This window comes from Taeniopygia guttata, chromosome 17 (genome assembly GCF_048771995.1).
Source record: "Taeniopygia guttata chromosome 17, bTaeGut7.mat, whole genome shotgun sequence".
Lineage (NCBI taxonomy): Eukaryota > Metazoa > Chordata > Aves > Passeriformes > Estrildidae > Taeniopygia > Taeniopygia guttata.
In genome coordinates this window covers 7,535,318-7,553,304 of record NC_133042.1, presented here as the reverse complement: position 1 = coordinate 7,553,304, position 17,987 = coordinate 7,535,318, and the positions used below count along the sequence as shown (strand labels likewise).

Genomic DNA, 17,987 nt, shown 5'->3' with positions numbered 1-17,987 from the left:
GAAATGTTCCACAGCATTAAGTATCCAAACTACAACACTTTTTTCCATGCTATTATTGCTCCCCTTCAAAAAAACTCTTGTCTTTATTGGGCATTTTCATCCTTGGCTTGTGTAACTTCACCAACTTTTATCTCCCTCCTTCGAGCCGCGGCTTTTCCCCGCTCATCTTTGTAATCTGACATTGTGATTTGCTCACTTGTGTGCTTGTTTTTCCCCTCAAAGAAGATTTGCTGAATCACTGGGGAGGAGGCAAGAGCTGTAGAAGCAGCTGGTGGCCAGTGATAAAAGCAGGGCCACATCCAGCCTTCAGGGTTTGTGGGTGACAGCCCTTCAGTTGAAGGCCTGAGTCACATTCCCTTCTGAGCTAAGATTGCTGGGCACTTGGGGATTGAGGAAGAAAGGATAAGGAGGTGCTACCCCCAAAGTACAAATTATTGTTCCTGGTGACCACAAAGCTTGTGTTGTATCTTCTGCAAAATTAATAATGATGCTGTAAGAAAACTTGAAGGCTGGGGGCTAAATCCTGCTGCCTGATGGATGTTGTGCCCTTTTGAAATCCTTAGGCACTATGAGCTATTCAAAGTGTTATCAGTCCTGCTGAGTTCTCCACCACCAAGGTTGTGGCACTGTGCAGCAGGCACAGGGACATGGCTCTCTGACTTTCCAGCTGTTTCCTGTGATCCAGGTAACATGAGAAACCTCAGCTGTCTCATGCACACTCAGTCTGAAACCCAAGGTTTCTGCCCTGTCAGCTCTGCCTTTAAGACACTAGAAAATTAGTTTTGTGCAGATCTCATAAGTATCATTCAGAAATAAAGTCTTACCAATAGTACATAATACTTTTCTTAGGAAAAGGTTTTTAACTTGGGATGTTCTGCTTAGTTTTAATACTTCGAGGAGATAAGATAAAGTTAACAAACAAGACTGAAAGTCCAGCTCACCAGAGTTCCATTTCTTGTTGTCCTACTCAAATTTGGGCAAATATTTTAAGGTGAAAAATGCAGGTTGGCAGATCCCAATGCAGAGACCTTGCTTTTGATGCTTTGTGGGGTTTTTGTGGGTTTTTTTCATGATGCCACTCCAGTGTATTGCTGTGCGTGTGCAGGAATTCTACCTTGCTCTTATCTGCAGATCTCGAAGCTGCTACAGGCTGGATCTAAATAAGGAGCTGAGGCAGGGATGTCTGACTGACACACTGCTTCACCATGTCCACGCTCTCAGGATGGGGCCCTTTCAGGAACAGGAATGCTCTGTCATGTCCAACTTCCCCTTCCTCAACTGAGACAAGAGATAACTTCTATTTTATAAAGAGAAAAAAACAGTGAACTTGACCACTGCTAAAAATCCCACCAAAGCTCCTAATATAGATGAGCCTGGGATGTAAGATAAAGTCCCATGGCTTTAAAATTATTCAAGAGGAAGGCAGAATCAATGGAAATGGGTTTTTAAACCCCTTGCTCCTCATGAAGAAGCCTTGAACTTCAGAATTGTGTTGGTCAGTGCTGAATGTGGCTGTTGGAGCTTGTTGGGTAGCCCTTGATGAACAGAGGAATTAAATGTCTTTGAGGCTGTTCATGACCTGGAGAACTGCAGATTATGGTCTGGAGCAGAATCAGCTGTGAGAAACTCAGCCTGAGAGTGGTGCAGAAACCACAGGGCTGTGACTCAGCTGGTGTAACTTTAGATGCCTACAGATACTGGGCTCCCTCTCTTCAGGGACAGAAGTAGGTGCATACAAGGCAGGACTTCAGCCCTGGTTTAGATATGTGCTTTAAGAGAGAAAATTGTTTCCTAGGTATGTTTCTTATCAAGAAAGGGAACCTTTGAGTCACCAGGTCACAGCAGAGATCTCCTGACCTACTGCTGATGGTTTCCTGCCTCATATCCCAGGGAGAGCAGGGGACAGCACTGCAGCCAAGGATGAGCACATCCTGCCAGCACAGGGGCAGGGCTTAGATCTCAGTAAAATCCCCAGATACAGGCAGGACCCAAGACACCAGCCTGAACCAAAGGTGGTGGGATGCAGGATGAGGGCTGTCCATATGGTCTGGATGAGCAGTGATCTGATAACAGAATGGTCTGGCAGGCTAAAGAAACGTGTTAAAGCTGCAGGTGTGACACTGGCTCATCCTGCATGACCCAGGTTCATCAGGGAAGCCAAGCAGAGGATGTGCCCTGCAGGGATCTCTCATTCCCTTCCCTGTCATGGCTCAGGTGTTTGCACAGGGAGCTTGCACAGGTCCAGGGGAGCTCATCCAAACCCAGGAGGGTGTCCCTGGTATGATCTTCAGCTCTGTTGGTTTGGTTATTGCTGCTCTAGGAGAAGCTGTGAAGGGGTATCTGCTGGTTCACGCTTTTGCAGGTCAGGGTTTTCTGCCTTCTATTCACTCAGGGGGTTTTAGTATTTTTCAGAGACAGAGCAATTATCTGTAAACCAAACCTTAGTTACTGGTGCAACTGTGAAGTGGTGGATCCCCCTCCCAAACCTCAGGGAAGGCAGCACAGGGGGTGGGGGGGAAGCTGCTCTGGGCACTGAACAGGAGCAGCTCACTCAGTGAGCATTGGAATTGTTTGTTGCAAATCTGACTCTCACACTCAGCAATGCTCTAAGAAAACCTTCCTGTGCATTCCCTCAGGTCCCAGTATTCACCTTTGCAGCTCCCAGGCTGCACTAACCCGGGTTTTTTGCATGGGTGGGGGGCTGCCTGGGTGCCTGGGTGGCAGAGGCAAAGGGCTGACAGGCCTTTCCTGCCAATCTGTCTGTTGTTCAGATGAAGTGGTTGGAAAGTGCTCACTCTCCAGTTCCCTCTTTGGCTCAGGCACTCTGATAAGGCCTGGGCTGTCCTATCTTGCCCTGGGAGCTGTTCCTCCTCCCTAACAGGCTCCCTTCCCCAGCTGACAGTTAGCAGCCGGCAGTGCTTGATAAACTTATCAGACCAAAGCTGAGCTCAGTGCACGCTCAGCTCCTCCCCAGCCCCAGATTTCCCCATTCCTGAGGACTCTGCTCTCTGCCTGCCTTGCTGGCTGGTGCAGTGAACACAGTGGGCCCACAGGTCAAAATCAGCCCAAGGAGCAGATTGAGAAGTGCTCAGATTGAAGCAGCACATTCAAAGTGAGGGCATTGAGTGGGATGTTTACAGCTCTGTCTCTCTCCCTGCTATATCATTCACAAGTCAAAGTGCTCTTGTCTGGTTTATCCTCCCTGTGTTGCTGCTTGCCCTGTCCCTCTGCTGGTTTTGAGTTTAGTGGTTTAATGCAGGGTCTGTGTGCCTGCCTGCAGGATTGCTGAGCAGCCCTGGAGCCAGGGTGCTCTGCTGGGCTCAGTTCCTATCACTGGTTTTTGGTCACACTTGGGCGTTCCAGCCCACATCAAGGCTCCATTGTGCAAGGTGCTGGATGTGGGAGATAAGGAGGAGCAGTCTCATTCCTGACTATCTTACCGTTGAAATAAACAAGTGAAATGAAGGGGAGAGGGGGAATGATTATCCTCCTCTCACAGATGGGGTGAAGATCTTTTGAGAGCTTCACAGTGTGCCGAACAACTTCAGAAATCCGGCACTCGAGTCTTGCCCAAGGTCATGCAGGAAATGTGTGGCAGATCTTAAGTCTCAGTTTAAAGTTGCAGACAGTGTGTGTCCATGGTGACTGCTAGTTTTAAGATGGTGGGCCAGGAATTCTGCAGGGATCTGTGTTCTCTTATTTCTCATCCAGCACAGAGATTCACTATCCCAGAATAATTTTTGTGTGGCTGTTCTGGGTTGCATCTTCTGAGTGTATGTGCTATTCCAGGTGAAAAGTGGGGGGAAAATCTCCGCTTTGTGATCAGATGAATGTTTAAAAAATGGTTTGTGATGTACCTTTTTTGTGTTATTCTGTAGCAGCACTGCAAGATGAGCTCCATATCCAGTCCCATGTTAGACCCTTAATGGCAGGCAGGAATGTTTTCCCTGTGCAAGGAAATGTGTATGCAGCTATTTCTGGGAGATTGCCCCACACCTTCAAATTTCCTTTTGCGTGCTGTGCTGATGGGCTGGATTTAAACTGCTGCCGTGTCTCCATCACCTGAGACTGGGGAGCAACCTGCTGTGAGGACAAGAGACTCTGCTCTTATCTTTTTTTCACTGAAAACCCTTTCTTGTGATGTCTAAGGTGGGAAGGAAATAATCTTAGCCAGTAGAACCTGCACCCAACTGGAGTCTAATTCTTCGCTGTCCTTCCTCTCAGCTCTCTTTAGGGCTTCCTTAACAATTGCCAACATGAGAAAGCTTCAGGGTCTTGCCTTTTGCAGGGTTGCACTCGGTGAGGTTATTACAACCTGGGATAAGTCCAGCCCAATGCTGTGCTAGCTGGGAACACCCCTCTGCTTCCTGCAGGTGTCCTGTGGCTCTGTCCTCATTAGGGGGACAGATTCATCCCCTGTCCAAACTGAAATCCACCCTTAATCATAGCTCTTCTGGGCTGCTGCTCTCAGTGCCTCAAGGCTGTCTGCAAGACACAGAGGCACCTCTCTCCTCCTGACAGATGCCCGGGGTTAGTGCTTTGCATGCCCCTCATTTGCTAAACAAAACAGCCCAGAGACCAGGATTTTTTTTTTTTTTTCCCAGCAATAAAGGGAAGAAGGTGTGAAGGGGACTGGGGAAGTACAGGATACAGAGCCTGCTCAAAGGGAGACAGAAAACAATCAGCTCTTTCTTCAGCCACAGAGATTAGTTGAGATTTTGCTTTTTGCTATCTGTTTCCTTGACTGACTGACCAGAATGTTTGTGATGCAAGGGGGAGGTGGTGAGAAAGGGGTTGTACCAGAATGATCAGAACTGAGGAGATTTGCATGCTTGGAGAGCAAGGCCAGGTGTGTTTGGGGTTGGTGACAGCCATGGCCTGGTCCTGATGGGTGCTGAGCATCCCTGGGTGCCCGTGGTGCAGATTCAGCAGCTCCAAGGACCAGGGCAGCCCTTTGCCTGCTGTTTGCAGCATCTCTGCCCATGGCTGGTGCTGTGATGGGAGGGAAGAAGGGGCAGTGGGGCTCTGCCTTGTTTTTCCTTCAGGCTGCTGGCATCCATAGGCCTCAAGCAATGCCAGGGCTTGGGCATTAGGTGATCTTAAAGTGGCAACTCATTACTGGAGAGGAAGAAACTGTAGTGTCTTAGCAGAAAATGCTGCAAGTTAATTCCCTGTCCTCTCCTCCCTTTTGTCACCTCCTGTCTGTGGTTTGCTCGTGCCTTTGCCAGTGTTTGCAGCCTTTGCCTGCACAGGCTGTGACTCTGACAGGCTGCCTGTGGGAATGGCTCAGCCTGCATCCCCTGCACTGCTCTGGCCACAGCTGTGTTCTCCAGAGCTCTGCAGCAGCACCCTCACTGCCTGCAGCCAGCCCAGGGTGCTCCTCCCCTCGCTGCCCATCCAGCCAAAGTCATCCCTGGATCTCCTGGGATGTGCTCCCCATGCTCCTCACAAGCACCAGGCTACGTGTTAACAGCACCAGCTCTCTCCTGGCACTGCCTCCTCCAGTGTAGCTGCTCTTCAGGAATGTCTGGGCTCAGTAACCCACCCTGGAGTCCTGGGGAAACAGCAGGCAGGACTGGGGTGATGTGTGCTGTTTGGAGGGAGGAGCTGTAGGAACACACAGGAGAGAAGATCCCAGCTGTCCACTGAAGGTTATAGCTCCTCTCTACCTTGGAAATCAAGGGCAGGAATGAAAATCTAATGGATACAGCAGCTCTTCTTCATGAGGCTCAGAAGAACCAGCTGTCGGGTTTGGTTTTATGAGTGGTCACAGGCACTCTTGCCAATTGATGTGTGCCAGCACTTGACTCCAAATGGCCAAAATTGGGAAGCTTTACATGAGTCAGACACCCCTGCTGTCCCCAGGGAAGTCTGTGCTGGTGTCCCTGTGGAGGGTTTTGCTCCTGAGCAGTCCAGATGCTGACAGCCTCTCTGAATATTTCTGTTTGCAGATTAGTGGAGGACAAGGGGAATAACAAACACAGTTTGCATTTTGGGCAGTAATTTTAATAAGCTGAAATGACTTTACCTTGAGCAATGCTTGTGCATGTGTGGGTGCTCACAGGTGTGTGTGGGGCTGGAGTCCAGTTCCATCACAGGTTATGCACCTTCCCCAGAATGGCTCAGGGAAGGACAGCAGGGATTTTTGGGGGGCTTTGGCTCTGTTGGGCTCCCATTCCATGCACCTGGTGTGGCCCTGCTGCTCTGCAGAGCTGGCCCTGGCTCTGTGGGGCTCTGCACCAATCTGTCTCCAGCGTGGAAGTCTCTCTAATGGGAGCCCTTTCCTGCATGTGAATTTCCATCTTTATTCCCACTCAAACCATAAAGAGCAGTCCTAGACTCTTTCCCTTCTCCTTTTGCACCCCATCCCCACTACCTGTGTCCCCAGAGTCAGGTGTGAGCCGTTCTTTAAATGAGTGATTTGAACATGAAATACACTGTGTTAGCCCAGTTACTAAGAAGGAAAAGATTTATCAGATAAATCCCAGCAGGCCTGTACATGTCACTGTCTGGTATAGTGCAATAAAAATATACATTAGAATAAGTATAAATACATATTTACAGTGTACAAGTAAAGCCAGGAGTACAGACTCTGGGTTTGAGCTTCCAGGTACATATTAATGACTTACAGCTTAGGCACAGCATTAAAAGGGCAAGAACATTTTAGGTCTTAGGAGAATAACTTGGGATTTACAGCAGTGGAACTGAGGGCAGTTCTCTCCTGGCAATACATGAATTTTCCACTTGGATCATTTTGTCTTTGCCCATGACGGGCACTCCTTCATAAGCCTCTGGAGTGAATGGCCACAGCCTGTTCCCAGGGAATTCCCAGTGGTGTCATTGTCCAAGGCCGTGTGTTCAGGGATGCAGTTATGGAGTGAGCCATGTGCTGCTCCAATGCCCCAGTTAACTGAAAACACTTGTCTGTGTTACAATAATGTTATAATAATACTTTGTCCTTCCTGTTAAGAACTCAGGGGACTCCACAAACCTGAGTGAATGGCCCCACGCCACCAGGAGGGGTGGAAAAACAAAAGCCAAGTGCAGTGACTTGCCAAAGGTTATAGAGAGAGAATTTGGCAGTGCTTGGAGGGGAACTGGTTCTTTACTTGCTCCAGTGCTTTGCTTCAACCCCTAGACCTGGCAAAAGGAGGAAATACCACTGCTCTCTTTGTATAATACTTGTGAGGTACTTGCATGCTCTGCCAACATGTCCAGGCTCAGCCACTTCCTCCTTGAGGAGAGTGCCTGGCAAGCAGAAATCTGGCCCTTGACATCGATCTCCAGGGTCACTCCTGCCCATGCAGTGACCCAGGATTGCTCAGGACAGCTCTAAGCTGGCATGTCCAGCATGCAGGGAAATATTGTGGGACATGCCAGCCCTGATTCCAAAAGCAGCCAGACTCTCCCATGGTACCAAGACAAGGGGGTGATTATTAGCTCGTGCCTGGTGCTGTGGTCTGGATCTTCCTGGAGCCTGCTTGGGATCTCTGCAGTGTGGTGTGTCTGAGGAATGTATTTAGAGACCCCTGTTATCTGCTAGGGATAGGAACTGTTTCTTCAGTGTTTTCCTCCCACTCCAAGCTAAAAATACAGCACAGTTAACTTGTCATTTGATCACAGTAAATGCTCTGCTGAAAGAAATGACTTTAAGGTGTCTGTTGGCAGAATTTATGGCCTGGGCAAGTCTCTGCAGAAGGCCAGTCCAGGTTGAACACAGCTGACTGAATGCAATCTATTTGCATGCCCTGGGCTTATCTTCCCAGCCATCGGAGCAGAACATGGTTACAGCACCAGCTTTGTATAGATTGTTGCTGCCACCATCCCAGGAGTCCCCTCCTCCCCACCGGGCAGCCTGATGAGCTGGAATCTGCTCCTGGTGTAAAGCCAGAGTAGCAGTGACCTTGGAGGAATTCCTCTGGATTTACACTTGAGCAGGTGATGTCAGATCAGGGCTGGTACCTGTTGCAATCAAAAAGTGAAAGCTCCCCCAGGTTTCTTTGGGATGTACAAGGCCTTGTGGTGCCAAACACCAAAGCCAACACACGACTTGGCCAGTCCCCAGGGGAACACGGGACACCATGGGAGCTTTTTGAGCTGGATGGAGGTGCTGTGGACAGTCTTGTTCCCTGGAGCATGAAGGGGGAGCTCCAGCAAAGACCCCTCACTTGAGGCTGTGCTGGGTCTCCCGGTGCCGGCGCAGATCCACCTTGCGCTGGAAGCCCTTGGCACAGAGCTCGCAGCTGAAGGGTTTGAAGCCTGTGTGTTTGCGGCTGTGGGTGATCAGGTTGGAGCTCTGGCTGAAGGCTTTGCCACACACCTGGCATTTGTGGGGCTTCTCCCCTGCAGGGCACAGAAAATGGTAAAAAAAACCACTTTAACAGATGAACAAAGAGAGTCAGAGTCAGATGTGCTTGGGCATCAGGTGCTGCCAGCCCAGCTCTCCTGGTGATGTGTCTGGATTGAGATCCAGCACCAGAGGGTGGGAAGAACCAGGGACAGTCCTCTCCAGCTGGGTGACCTCATTCCCAGCATCCAGGGCTGGGTACAACCCCAACATGCACCAGAGGCTGGCCAATAACCACCTTCTTGTCAGGCAGATGTGCTTCAGCCTCCTGCTGTCTCACCCCACATGGAATAATGACTTTGCAGTGCCTCTGGACCCTTATCCCCAGTTTTAAACCTCTGTAGATCAGCATGATGGGCTCTAGTTTTGGTTTTCTCGTGGAATATTTTGTTTCTCACCTGTGTGGATGTACGTGTGCTTCTTCATGTCTGACTTCTGGTGGAAGCGCTTCCCGCAGTACTGGCAGGGGTAGGGCCGTGTGTCCGAGTGGATCAGCAGGTGAGTGGAGAGGGTGGAGGAACGTTTGAATGTCTTCCCACACATCTTGCACTCAAAGCTTCTTTCCTGTTGGGGAAGGAAAATCATGGGATGTCTGAGGCTGCAAGACATGTGACAGAGCTTGAAGAGTGATGAGAGTTGTAGATTTGATAAGCAAATCTCCTTGGCTCGTGGACTGATAATGCTGGGTGCAGCACAAAGGGAACGCAGGGAGGGTTAATTATGGAAATGGATCACATCTTGTGATCCCAACTCCTGCACCCTTTAGCAGGAGGTGAGGCACAGAAGAGCGAGCAGCAATGATCCTCCCTTCCCTTCCAAGGAATTCTGAAGGGCAGACTGAGGTCCCCGAGACCAAGAGCTACGAGCTGTGGTTTTCAGAGCTCCTGTCCTTGTCACTGCGTGTCAGAGTCCAGGACATCCCTCTGGCTGCCCTGGCTGTCTTGAGACCTTGGCAAGAAGTCAAAAAACATCTGTGGCTTCCATTTTAGCCTGTGGAAAACCGACAACTCTGGATGAGGAATTACAAGTCACCAGGGTTTTAGTAGTTGGATATTTGAACTAACACAGGGTAGAAAATTAGAATTTGGGGTTTTTTAAGATTAGGGGTTCAGGGGACAAGATGGAGGGATTTGGGCATGTCCTAACCTTCTTCTTGTTCTTCTTGTCCTCCATGTCTTGCTGTGACAGTGACATTTTTCTACTGGTTTAAGATAGGGACACACTGTCCAACATAGATTTTAGGTATTGGTATGGGAACTGTGAACAAGGTACACGTAATTTTGAGTATATAATGGGGGAGCTGCCCAGGACTCAAGGCAAGACTGCCATGGCTTCTGTGTTAGGCAGACCATGGCAGTTCAGAGAGAGAATATAGAGATAAGAAGTAATAAACAACCTTGAAAAAGCAACTGAAAGCATTCCAAGACTTTCTTCAGCTGCGTTTGGGCTAGGGAAGCAAAGACTCTTTTTTTGATCTCTCCTGGGGTCACCCTGACCCACAGGAACCCCAAGAGAGAAGAGACAACTGCATGCCACAGGAAAGGCATCACGTTTGTCACCTAGGAAGTGCCACTTCCTCTGTAATGGATTAAGCAAGAGCTGAGGTCCAGAGCTGGTCCTCTGGAACCATGGCACCCACCTGGGAGTGGATGTTGGTGTGCTGCTCCAGGCTCACAGCGTGCCCAAAGGTTTTGCCACACACTTCACAAGCAAAGGGACGGGTCCCACTGTGAGACCTTCGGACATGGACCTCCAGTCCGTGGGGAGTGGAGAACACCTGCAAAACAAAATCCCAGTGATTTCCTGACATGAGGTGGCTGCATCTCCATGTCTGTTTTCAATTCCTTCCCTGTGTTTAATTCTCCCCTCTGTGAGAACTCATGTGAACTGCAGCATTCCCACTGCCTTGTTCTCCTGACTGCAGGCCCCGCTCTGAGCCACACACTTTGTTTGGTGTGCCTGACTGAAGAATGGGTTCCATGGTTCATGTGTGCCATGAAAACCCCTGCAGGCCCTCCCCACCCCAGAGGTTCTCCTCCAACACACACCTTGTTGCACTTCACGCAGTGGAAGGTGTCCATGTCTGAGGAATAATGCAGGCTGTAATCCAGGGGGGGCTCGGTGCTGGGCAGGAGGTGGCTCCCATACAGGCTCACGGGGTGCTCCAGCAGGGCTGACTGCATGCTGGAAGACATCTGCTGGTAGCTGTATGGCACGTGGAAAGCATCCCAGGAAAAGCCAGCTTTGTAGAAGGTTGGGGTGCTCGCTGTGTTAGTGCAGTCCTTGATCTGCAGCCCTGGCATGGCCATCTCTGAGTTTGCAAAGGAGAGGGAGAGGTGAGTGCAACACATTGCCTGAAGTTGGGCACCTGTTAAAAAGTTCCCTTTCTTGCCTGACCGCAGGAATTGCAGTTGGCAACTTCTTGATTCAAATCCTGATTCCCCATCGTGACTTTGATTTCAATCTGAGGAAATTTTATGGCAAAAAATGCTGTGGGAATTTTATGGCTAAGGGAATACTGAGCCCCCTGCTTGCCCTCCTTGATGAGGTGTTTGAACAAGTAGCCTGTGGGCACCTGCCTTGACCCAGCACAGAGCAGCATTAATGTGGGGAGGTTCATTCACTGGGAATCACAGCACAATCCTTCATTCTTTCTGGTGCAGACCAGAACTGTAAAAGGGAAATGCAGAACACTTCTGATGAGCTCTGCCTGTGGCAAGTTTGACCATTGATGTCAAAATAAGAGCTCTCATTTACTGAAAATATGGGCCCAGTTTTAAGGGATCCATAACCAGCTCAGCCCTAACCTCTTTTGCAATTGGGGTTTTGGGTAGCCAACCTTGAGCTGAAGGGCCTGGCAGCATCCTGCTCAGGTACTGGACAGGGACACTGTCTTCTTTCAGTTCAGGTGGGTCCTTTTCTTGTTTGGGAACCACACATCCCAGGTCCTGTTTAGTGATGTCCTCTGGTCTCCTGTCTCCTGTGGCTGTAAAGAGCAGTGTCACACTTAGGTCACAGTTATGTCACTCTTGCTGCTACAAGAAGTGTCTGTTTAGGTGAGTTCTGCACGTGTGAACTCCTGCCTGAACACAGCAGCCCATGCTCCACTCCCTGAGGAAGTGCAGAGTGATGCAATCAGCATTCAAGGTCTGCCCATTGCTGAGGAAGGGAAATTCCAAGCAGGATGAGATAGGCAAGGCAGAGTGGGCAGGATGAGATGATAGGATCCCTGATACCTGATACAGTTAGAGAAAATCAACCCTAGAATTATGTCTGTAAGAATAATTTCCCTATTTCAAACCATTTCTGTTTGTGTGGGTAACTAACAATCACTAACTTATTAACCTCCCCACCCCTCTCCTGAGAGAGCTGGGTATTGTTAACATGGATTTATGGACAGCCAAGCAGGGAAGCAGAGAGGGGAGGCAAATCCTTATGCACTGAGCTTGTCTCCTCCTGCCCACACTCCCATTTATTTCTCTGTGCTTGTCCCAGACCTTAATGACACCAACCAACCCTCATTAAACTTTGTAGTAAAAATCTAAAATCACAGAATTAACATGTGTATCCTTTCTGCTGGAGATGGGATAGATCTGCGGAAGGACAGTATTTATCTCTTGTCAAAACCTGCCACTGCCCCAGAGACACAACAAATGGCCAAAGGATGATGGCAGGAATGGAAATTAAAATGTTACCTACTTTCTTTTTTATCAAACTTATCTCAGGGCCAGACTCTAATTTGATAGCCAGGGCTAGAACAAAGGGTAAACTGATCCTAAATTTGAATAAAGAAAATTTGAATGGTGCCTGAAGGGAGAAGATAATTCCCCTGGTCCTGCCACTGCTTGGATGGCTGTGGGAGAGCAGGAGCAGGAGCAGAGGGAGCACAGCAGGGATGGGCAGAGCTGTGTTGGGTGGTGTTAACACCAGGAAGAGATGGTAACACCCCAAGGGAGAGAAGATGCAGTCGAGAGAGAATGAGGGCTGTGACCACAGGAAACCAGAGATGGAGGTGGCAGAGTTGGGAGTTTGTAGAACACTGACAATCTCTTTTCCCAGCTATAAGTGGCCTGAAGTTGGTCATTTTTCCCAAATATGACCAACTCCACACAGCATCTTATAGCTCAAATCCCCCCAGCAACCCAGCAGGAAACAAAGGGAGGATCAGAGTGGATTTGGTGCAGAGAAAGGACACACTGTAAGGGATCAGCTTGCCCTTACACTGACATCCCTGTGTGGAAGCCCTTGGATGCTCTTTAGCTCACTCATCCTGTCCCTTAGCTGCCTACTGAATTATTGATTTACCTCGGTGTGTTCCTACAAACCCAGGGGATGGATTGACTCACCAGTGAAGGCAGAGGTGACTGGAGCCCAGGTGAGTACTGGCAGGTCATCTTCCACACAGCGGTGCTGGTGATAGGTGTGAGCCTTTTTGCTCTTCACCAAAAAGGAACGTGGCATCTTCCATTCACCTTCTGGCATGAAACACAGAGAAACACCAGGTAAACCTCTGTGGCTTGGGGAGCAAATTCCCACTTGCTTCAGGTCAAGTGCACTCTGTAAAAATCACACTTCACAATCTACCTCAGGCCGAGGCAAAGGATTGCAGAAGAAACAGGGACAGGCTTAACCTGAGAGCTGTGTTACAGACCAAAACTCTCTGTGGCAGACACAATGAAAGCCAGGACCTGTCTCCTATAGTCCTGCTCTGACTACAGGACAGGCTGCATCTCTGATCTTCTCCTCCCTGACAGGACAAAGAGGGAACCACAGGTTAGAGATCCTTACTGGAGAAAGTCGGAGTGTTTGTGCACCTGGAAGGGCCCTGTCCCAAGCCACGGCCTGGGCTCTACCGTGGAATTATTATAGAAACAATAATGATAGAAACAACACCAATAATAGGAGAGAGACAGGGAAATCCCTGCAGAATGATGTGTGGAGGGCTTCCCTCTTACTTGACTAGTTGGAGCTCTGGCTGACAAACAAGAGAGCAGAGGCAGAGCAGGAGGGCTGGGTGAGAATTCACCTTTTGGACCCAACTCAAATATTACAGACCGTTGAAATGGCGGGTTCGGGACAAACATAAAATGCTGAAATTTAATCATACCAAATTCTCTTGCAATGCATGTGTTATCTTTGCTACCCAGAACCCAGCCCACCCTGTGCCCACTCCCTGGGGCTGGTAACTGCTCTGATGGAGGCAGGGTGGCAACAGGGACAATGTTGTGTGCAGTAATATCAGCTGGTGCCTTATTTGCATGTGTATTTGCATTTTCCCTTGTAATTGTTTGGGATAGGGGCACTAAAAACAAATTTTGCTATATTTCATTTGAAAAGTCAGCATTTAAGTCCTGACTCTCTGTTGACTGGAAACTGTTAATAAGTTTTGCTCCTTCCTGAGAGCAGTTCAGTGGAGCTTACTTATTTACTAAAGAAACCCCCCAAAATCCATAAAGTTTGAGCCTGTTAAGCAGGAATGATATGAAATGTCTGTCCAAGGACAGAGCAGTCCTGGAATCCCAAACAGGCAGGGATGGAAAGGTCTGTTCCCCAGGGTTCAGAAGTGTCTCTATTGCCCCTTCATGCTAAATAGAATTACAGAGCCCAGTGATGTTTTGTTCAAAGGTCTGAGGACCACATTTACAGCCTAAAGCTGTGGGATTCCCAAGCCAGGTCTGCTGGGGACAGGGGAATGCCAGCATGCCCCCAGCCCAGCTGCCTTTGGATATGCTGCTGTCTTTTAAAATCTGGTCCAGGATTCCCACTGTTCCATCTATGATTTCTTGTTGGCTCTAACAATTTTTTCTTCTGAAATGACTCACCTGTTTTTCTTCATCTTTTTCCAAGAAATTTACGTGTAGCTTGAGATGAATAATAGAAAGCTGAGGCCAAGAGCAGACTTTTAATTTAATTTTAGAAAAAGGACAGAACAGCACTGAGGAGGCCCTTGAGGGAAGGGCCACTGAAGTACACACGGCTACTTTTTGCTCTCCTGGAACTCTCTAATGAGGTTTATTCAAAGAGCTGTAAAGAGTCTCTGCCCAGTGAAAAGCTGCAGGCACAGAAATAGCTCCAGCTCAAACACAGGGCTGTTCTGCAGTGGTATAACCCTTCAGCAGCTCTGCTCAGCTCGTGTCCCTCCCATTCCAGCAGCTCTGCTGAGCTCTTGGTCAGTCCCAGCTGAGCTACCTGTGCACAGACCCAACCTGGCATTATACACCTGCCACAAGTTAAAGTGCTGCCTCAAACCCTTTAGACCTGGAATTTCCACTCCTGCCACAGGGGTTTTCCCATGTGGTGGGGCAGCACTGTGTTCACAATGAGGGGTATTCATACCAGGAAACTTCACACATGGGATTTCTCTGCCTGGATGACCCAGCTCGTTTCCCTGGGCTGTGGCAGTGGGTAACCCTGGGGTGAGAGCCTGCATCCAGCTGTGCCTGCTGGAATTGCCACTCTCCCTGCCCTCAGGCTGGAGAATCCTGTGGCAGCAGCTGGGCAGCTCAGCCAGGTAAATCAGAGGACTGGAAATGGGTGGTTGAAGCAATCCAGCAAAGTTTTATAGCAGTGCCCATATGCCAAGTACAGACAGCACTAAATACAGCCCCTGTTTTCCAGGGGTGCCTGAAAGCAGATGTCCATGAATAAAAAGAACCTTTCTGGATGTGTTTGCCCCAGCCTGTGTAAAAGTCAAATTTGGTCCAGTATCCTGAGTGCTGATAACAGCCACGACTGAGCACAACCATCCTCAATGGACTGAACGTTGCAAAAGGAAGTCACCTTCCCCCACCCCATTTTACAGAAAAAAAAAAGGAACTGGGAGCCCAAAGTAGAGCTAATTAACAACTGCACTGGACTGCTTTGTGATTCACACAACCAGGCTAGAGGAAAGCTACAAGCAGAGATTGTGGGAAGAAAAAGGACTGTTTTTCCTCGAAACTCCAGATTATCTGTAGCAAGAGATCAGCTGCTCCTAATGGCTCACTGTATTTCCCAGGAAAAGCAGTGCTGTGGACAATGGACCCTGCACCCTGCTAGGTTTTAGAGTTATTGAAGCTTGTGACAGAATTTAGCTTCAACCTTTTGCTGAAAATTAAACTTTCTTTTTTTGTTCATTTCAGCTTCTGCACCAGCTGTTTCTACCTGGACTGGTAAGTGCACAAGGGAAATTTATTGCTTGGGCAGGAGTGCCCATCCAAAATGGAAGTGTTCTGGCATTTTTATTAATTCAATATAGGACATAAAACCAGTAGGTGGCTAGAATTGACATTCTTATTAGCCTGCCATTCATGCAGATGTATAATAATGTTCTAATGTGCCCTGAGGAAAAGACAGTGGAAGCCAAGGGGAAAAAAGCAGCTTCACTATTTTGGGTATCTCAGCTGAAGCACCTTAGAAGGGTTTCTTTCACCACTTATAAATTCCCCAGTCAGATCTGAAAGCATTTCCATTTTCAAACTCAAAGTTCCTTCATCCTCAGCAACGCTTTTGGATAATTTTGCAGAGTATCCCAGGTAAAACTCTAATGGGGCACTGAAACATTGCAAATGGGCTTGGTGGCTCCTGACTCCAGGATCTTCATTTTCCTGGATCCTGTGTTCCTCATGAAGCCCTCACTCCCACTTCACTGCACAACAGCTCTCAGTACCCAAACCCACAGATCCTGGATGGGATTTAAAGGAAATTCACACTCCAGTGAATTAGGTTATGTAGCTTTTGGTGGGGACAGCATTTGCAGGATTGTGCCACACTGAACCCAATTTGCAGTGAAAGCTCCATTCTAAAGCTGACTTGCATTTTTCTCTAATTCAAGCAATTCTGTTTTCAGATTTCCAAGGTTAATTGCAGAGAATAAGTGTTTTTTTCTTGTTACACTCAGTGAAACATTAAATTTTAACTGGCATTGCAAGGCTAGTACTCAGTAGTAGTACATTACACCACATCTTCTGATAAGCTGATGAGTATACAAAGTTTTAGGCTAAAAAGGGCTTTTTTCTTTCCATTGCTTAATTTATATGATTTATATTTATATCTTATTATTGCCCTTTTCCTGCTTTTTTTTTTCTTCTTTTTCTATTTCTTCTGGAAAAAGTGAAACTTCCAAAAATACGGAATAGTTTCTCTTTCAAAAGACTACATTTTTGAAGAAAAAAAGTGCAAAGTCGAACATGATGTGTCTGTGATTTAAGAGCCCAAATAAAATAAAATAAGAAGTTTTATGGACTCTTGACTCTTTAAATATGAAGTCAAATTTGAAAGATTTTCAGCTCTTTACAACAAAATTAATAATTTCTTCACAGTCCACCCTTGCAAAGGGACAAGTAATTTAAACACTGCTTTTTTTATTGGAAAAATCAACAGGACACTTTTAATTCTTGTAGCAAGACTGGATAAATGGACATTATGCCAGGGGCAGCAAATTATGGTGGAAATTTTGTTGAAGAAGTTGAACAGAAATGCTGGTATAGCTGCAACACCCAGAAAAAAATATTTAGATGGTTAATTGCAGCACTTGCTCTTAGAAAGCTCACATAGCTCCCTGTGATGTTGAGAATGCCACTGGCTTTAGGAAACTTTGCCTGAGGGTTCCATGGATGGAATTATTCAATGCAATCTCCCAAATTCCAGATCTCCTTAATGTACAGATGCACTTTTAATGTGAACTTGCAAATCATTAAAGTATTGAATCAAACCTGTGATATGAGAAGTGCCTATAAATAGCTAATTCCATATGCTAAAAATTTGTTAGATTAATCAGCCTATATTTTAAAAGGGTGGGAAAATAATAAAAGATGGATTAAAAGCAAAAATTCTGAATGGGAGAGGAATTGTCACCTACAAAAACTGGCACAGGGGATGGCAGCAGAGGTGTGCTGCTCTCTGAATGTAAAGGTCTGGCCCAATAAAAGAGCAAATAAAAGGAAAAACACAGTTTGTCCTCTCCTCAATGGCAAAGGAAAAAACTCTACAGCTCCTGCTGATGGAGCTGGCTAGGGCACAGCTACCTGAGACCGTTGTCACATCTCTTGTGTTTTGCTCTATTGCCATTTTCACACGTAAAAGTGAAATACAGGGTATATAATTTCAAAAGGTTCAATTCAAATGAGTCAGGTGAACTATTACCATAAAGGAGCCCTCAGGACAAGTGGCTTAGGCAATGGAATATATTACATATTTGCAGACACAAGCGAAGAAGAAGAAGGAGAAAAAAAGCTTAGAAAAAACATATCAGAAAAATGAGAAAACCAATGCAATTAAAAGTGTTTAAAAGAATAAATCAATCACCTGTTTGAGGGACTTTGCTTTACTGGATTTGCCTTGAAATCTCCCCAGACAAGCGAGACGTCGTCCTCTCAGGACTCCTCTTCCACTTTTTCACTTGGTCGCAGTCAGTTGAAATAGATACTTCTCCTTTTTTCTCTCTGTTTTTTTTTTTTTCCCTGTTCCCCTCCCTGATTTTTCAATCAGATTATTTGTGTCAAAATCTGGCGGTGAAGAAACAGCCAATAAGAGGCAGAGCCCAGAAAGTATTTGCTTATCAAAACTTCCCAGGACTTTGACAACTTGAAGAGAATTCACGATGCCCAGCTCGAAGCCCTGGGGGCAGCACCCTGCACTTTTGGGGGCAGCTTTGCCTTCT

General features: G+C 47.4%; 1 protein-coding gene across 1 annotated transcript; it reads right to left on the bottom strand.

Annotated features, from left to right (window-relative positions):
* Positions 1–6,451: 6,451 nt before the first annotated feature.
* On the bottom strand, positions 6,452–17,987 carry GFI1B (growth factor independent 1B transcriptional repressor). Its single transcript, XM_030286998.4, has 7 exons — positions 17,633–17,987; positions 12,694–12,822; positions 11,187–11,333; positions 10,396–10,658; positions 9,987–10,124; positions 8,746–8,911; positions 6,452–8,343 (listed from the first exon to the last, which is right to left on the bottom strand). Exons 2-7 carry the CDS (start codon positions 12,806–12,808, stop codon positions 8,165–8,167), a joined length of 1,008 nt encoding a protein of 335 aa, XP_030142858.4. The 5' UTR covers positions 12,809–12,822; positions 17,633–17,987; the 3' UTR covers positions 6,452–8,164.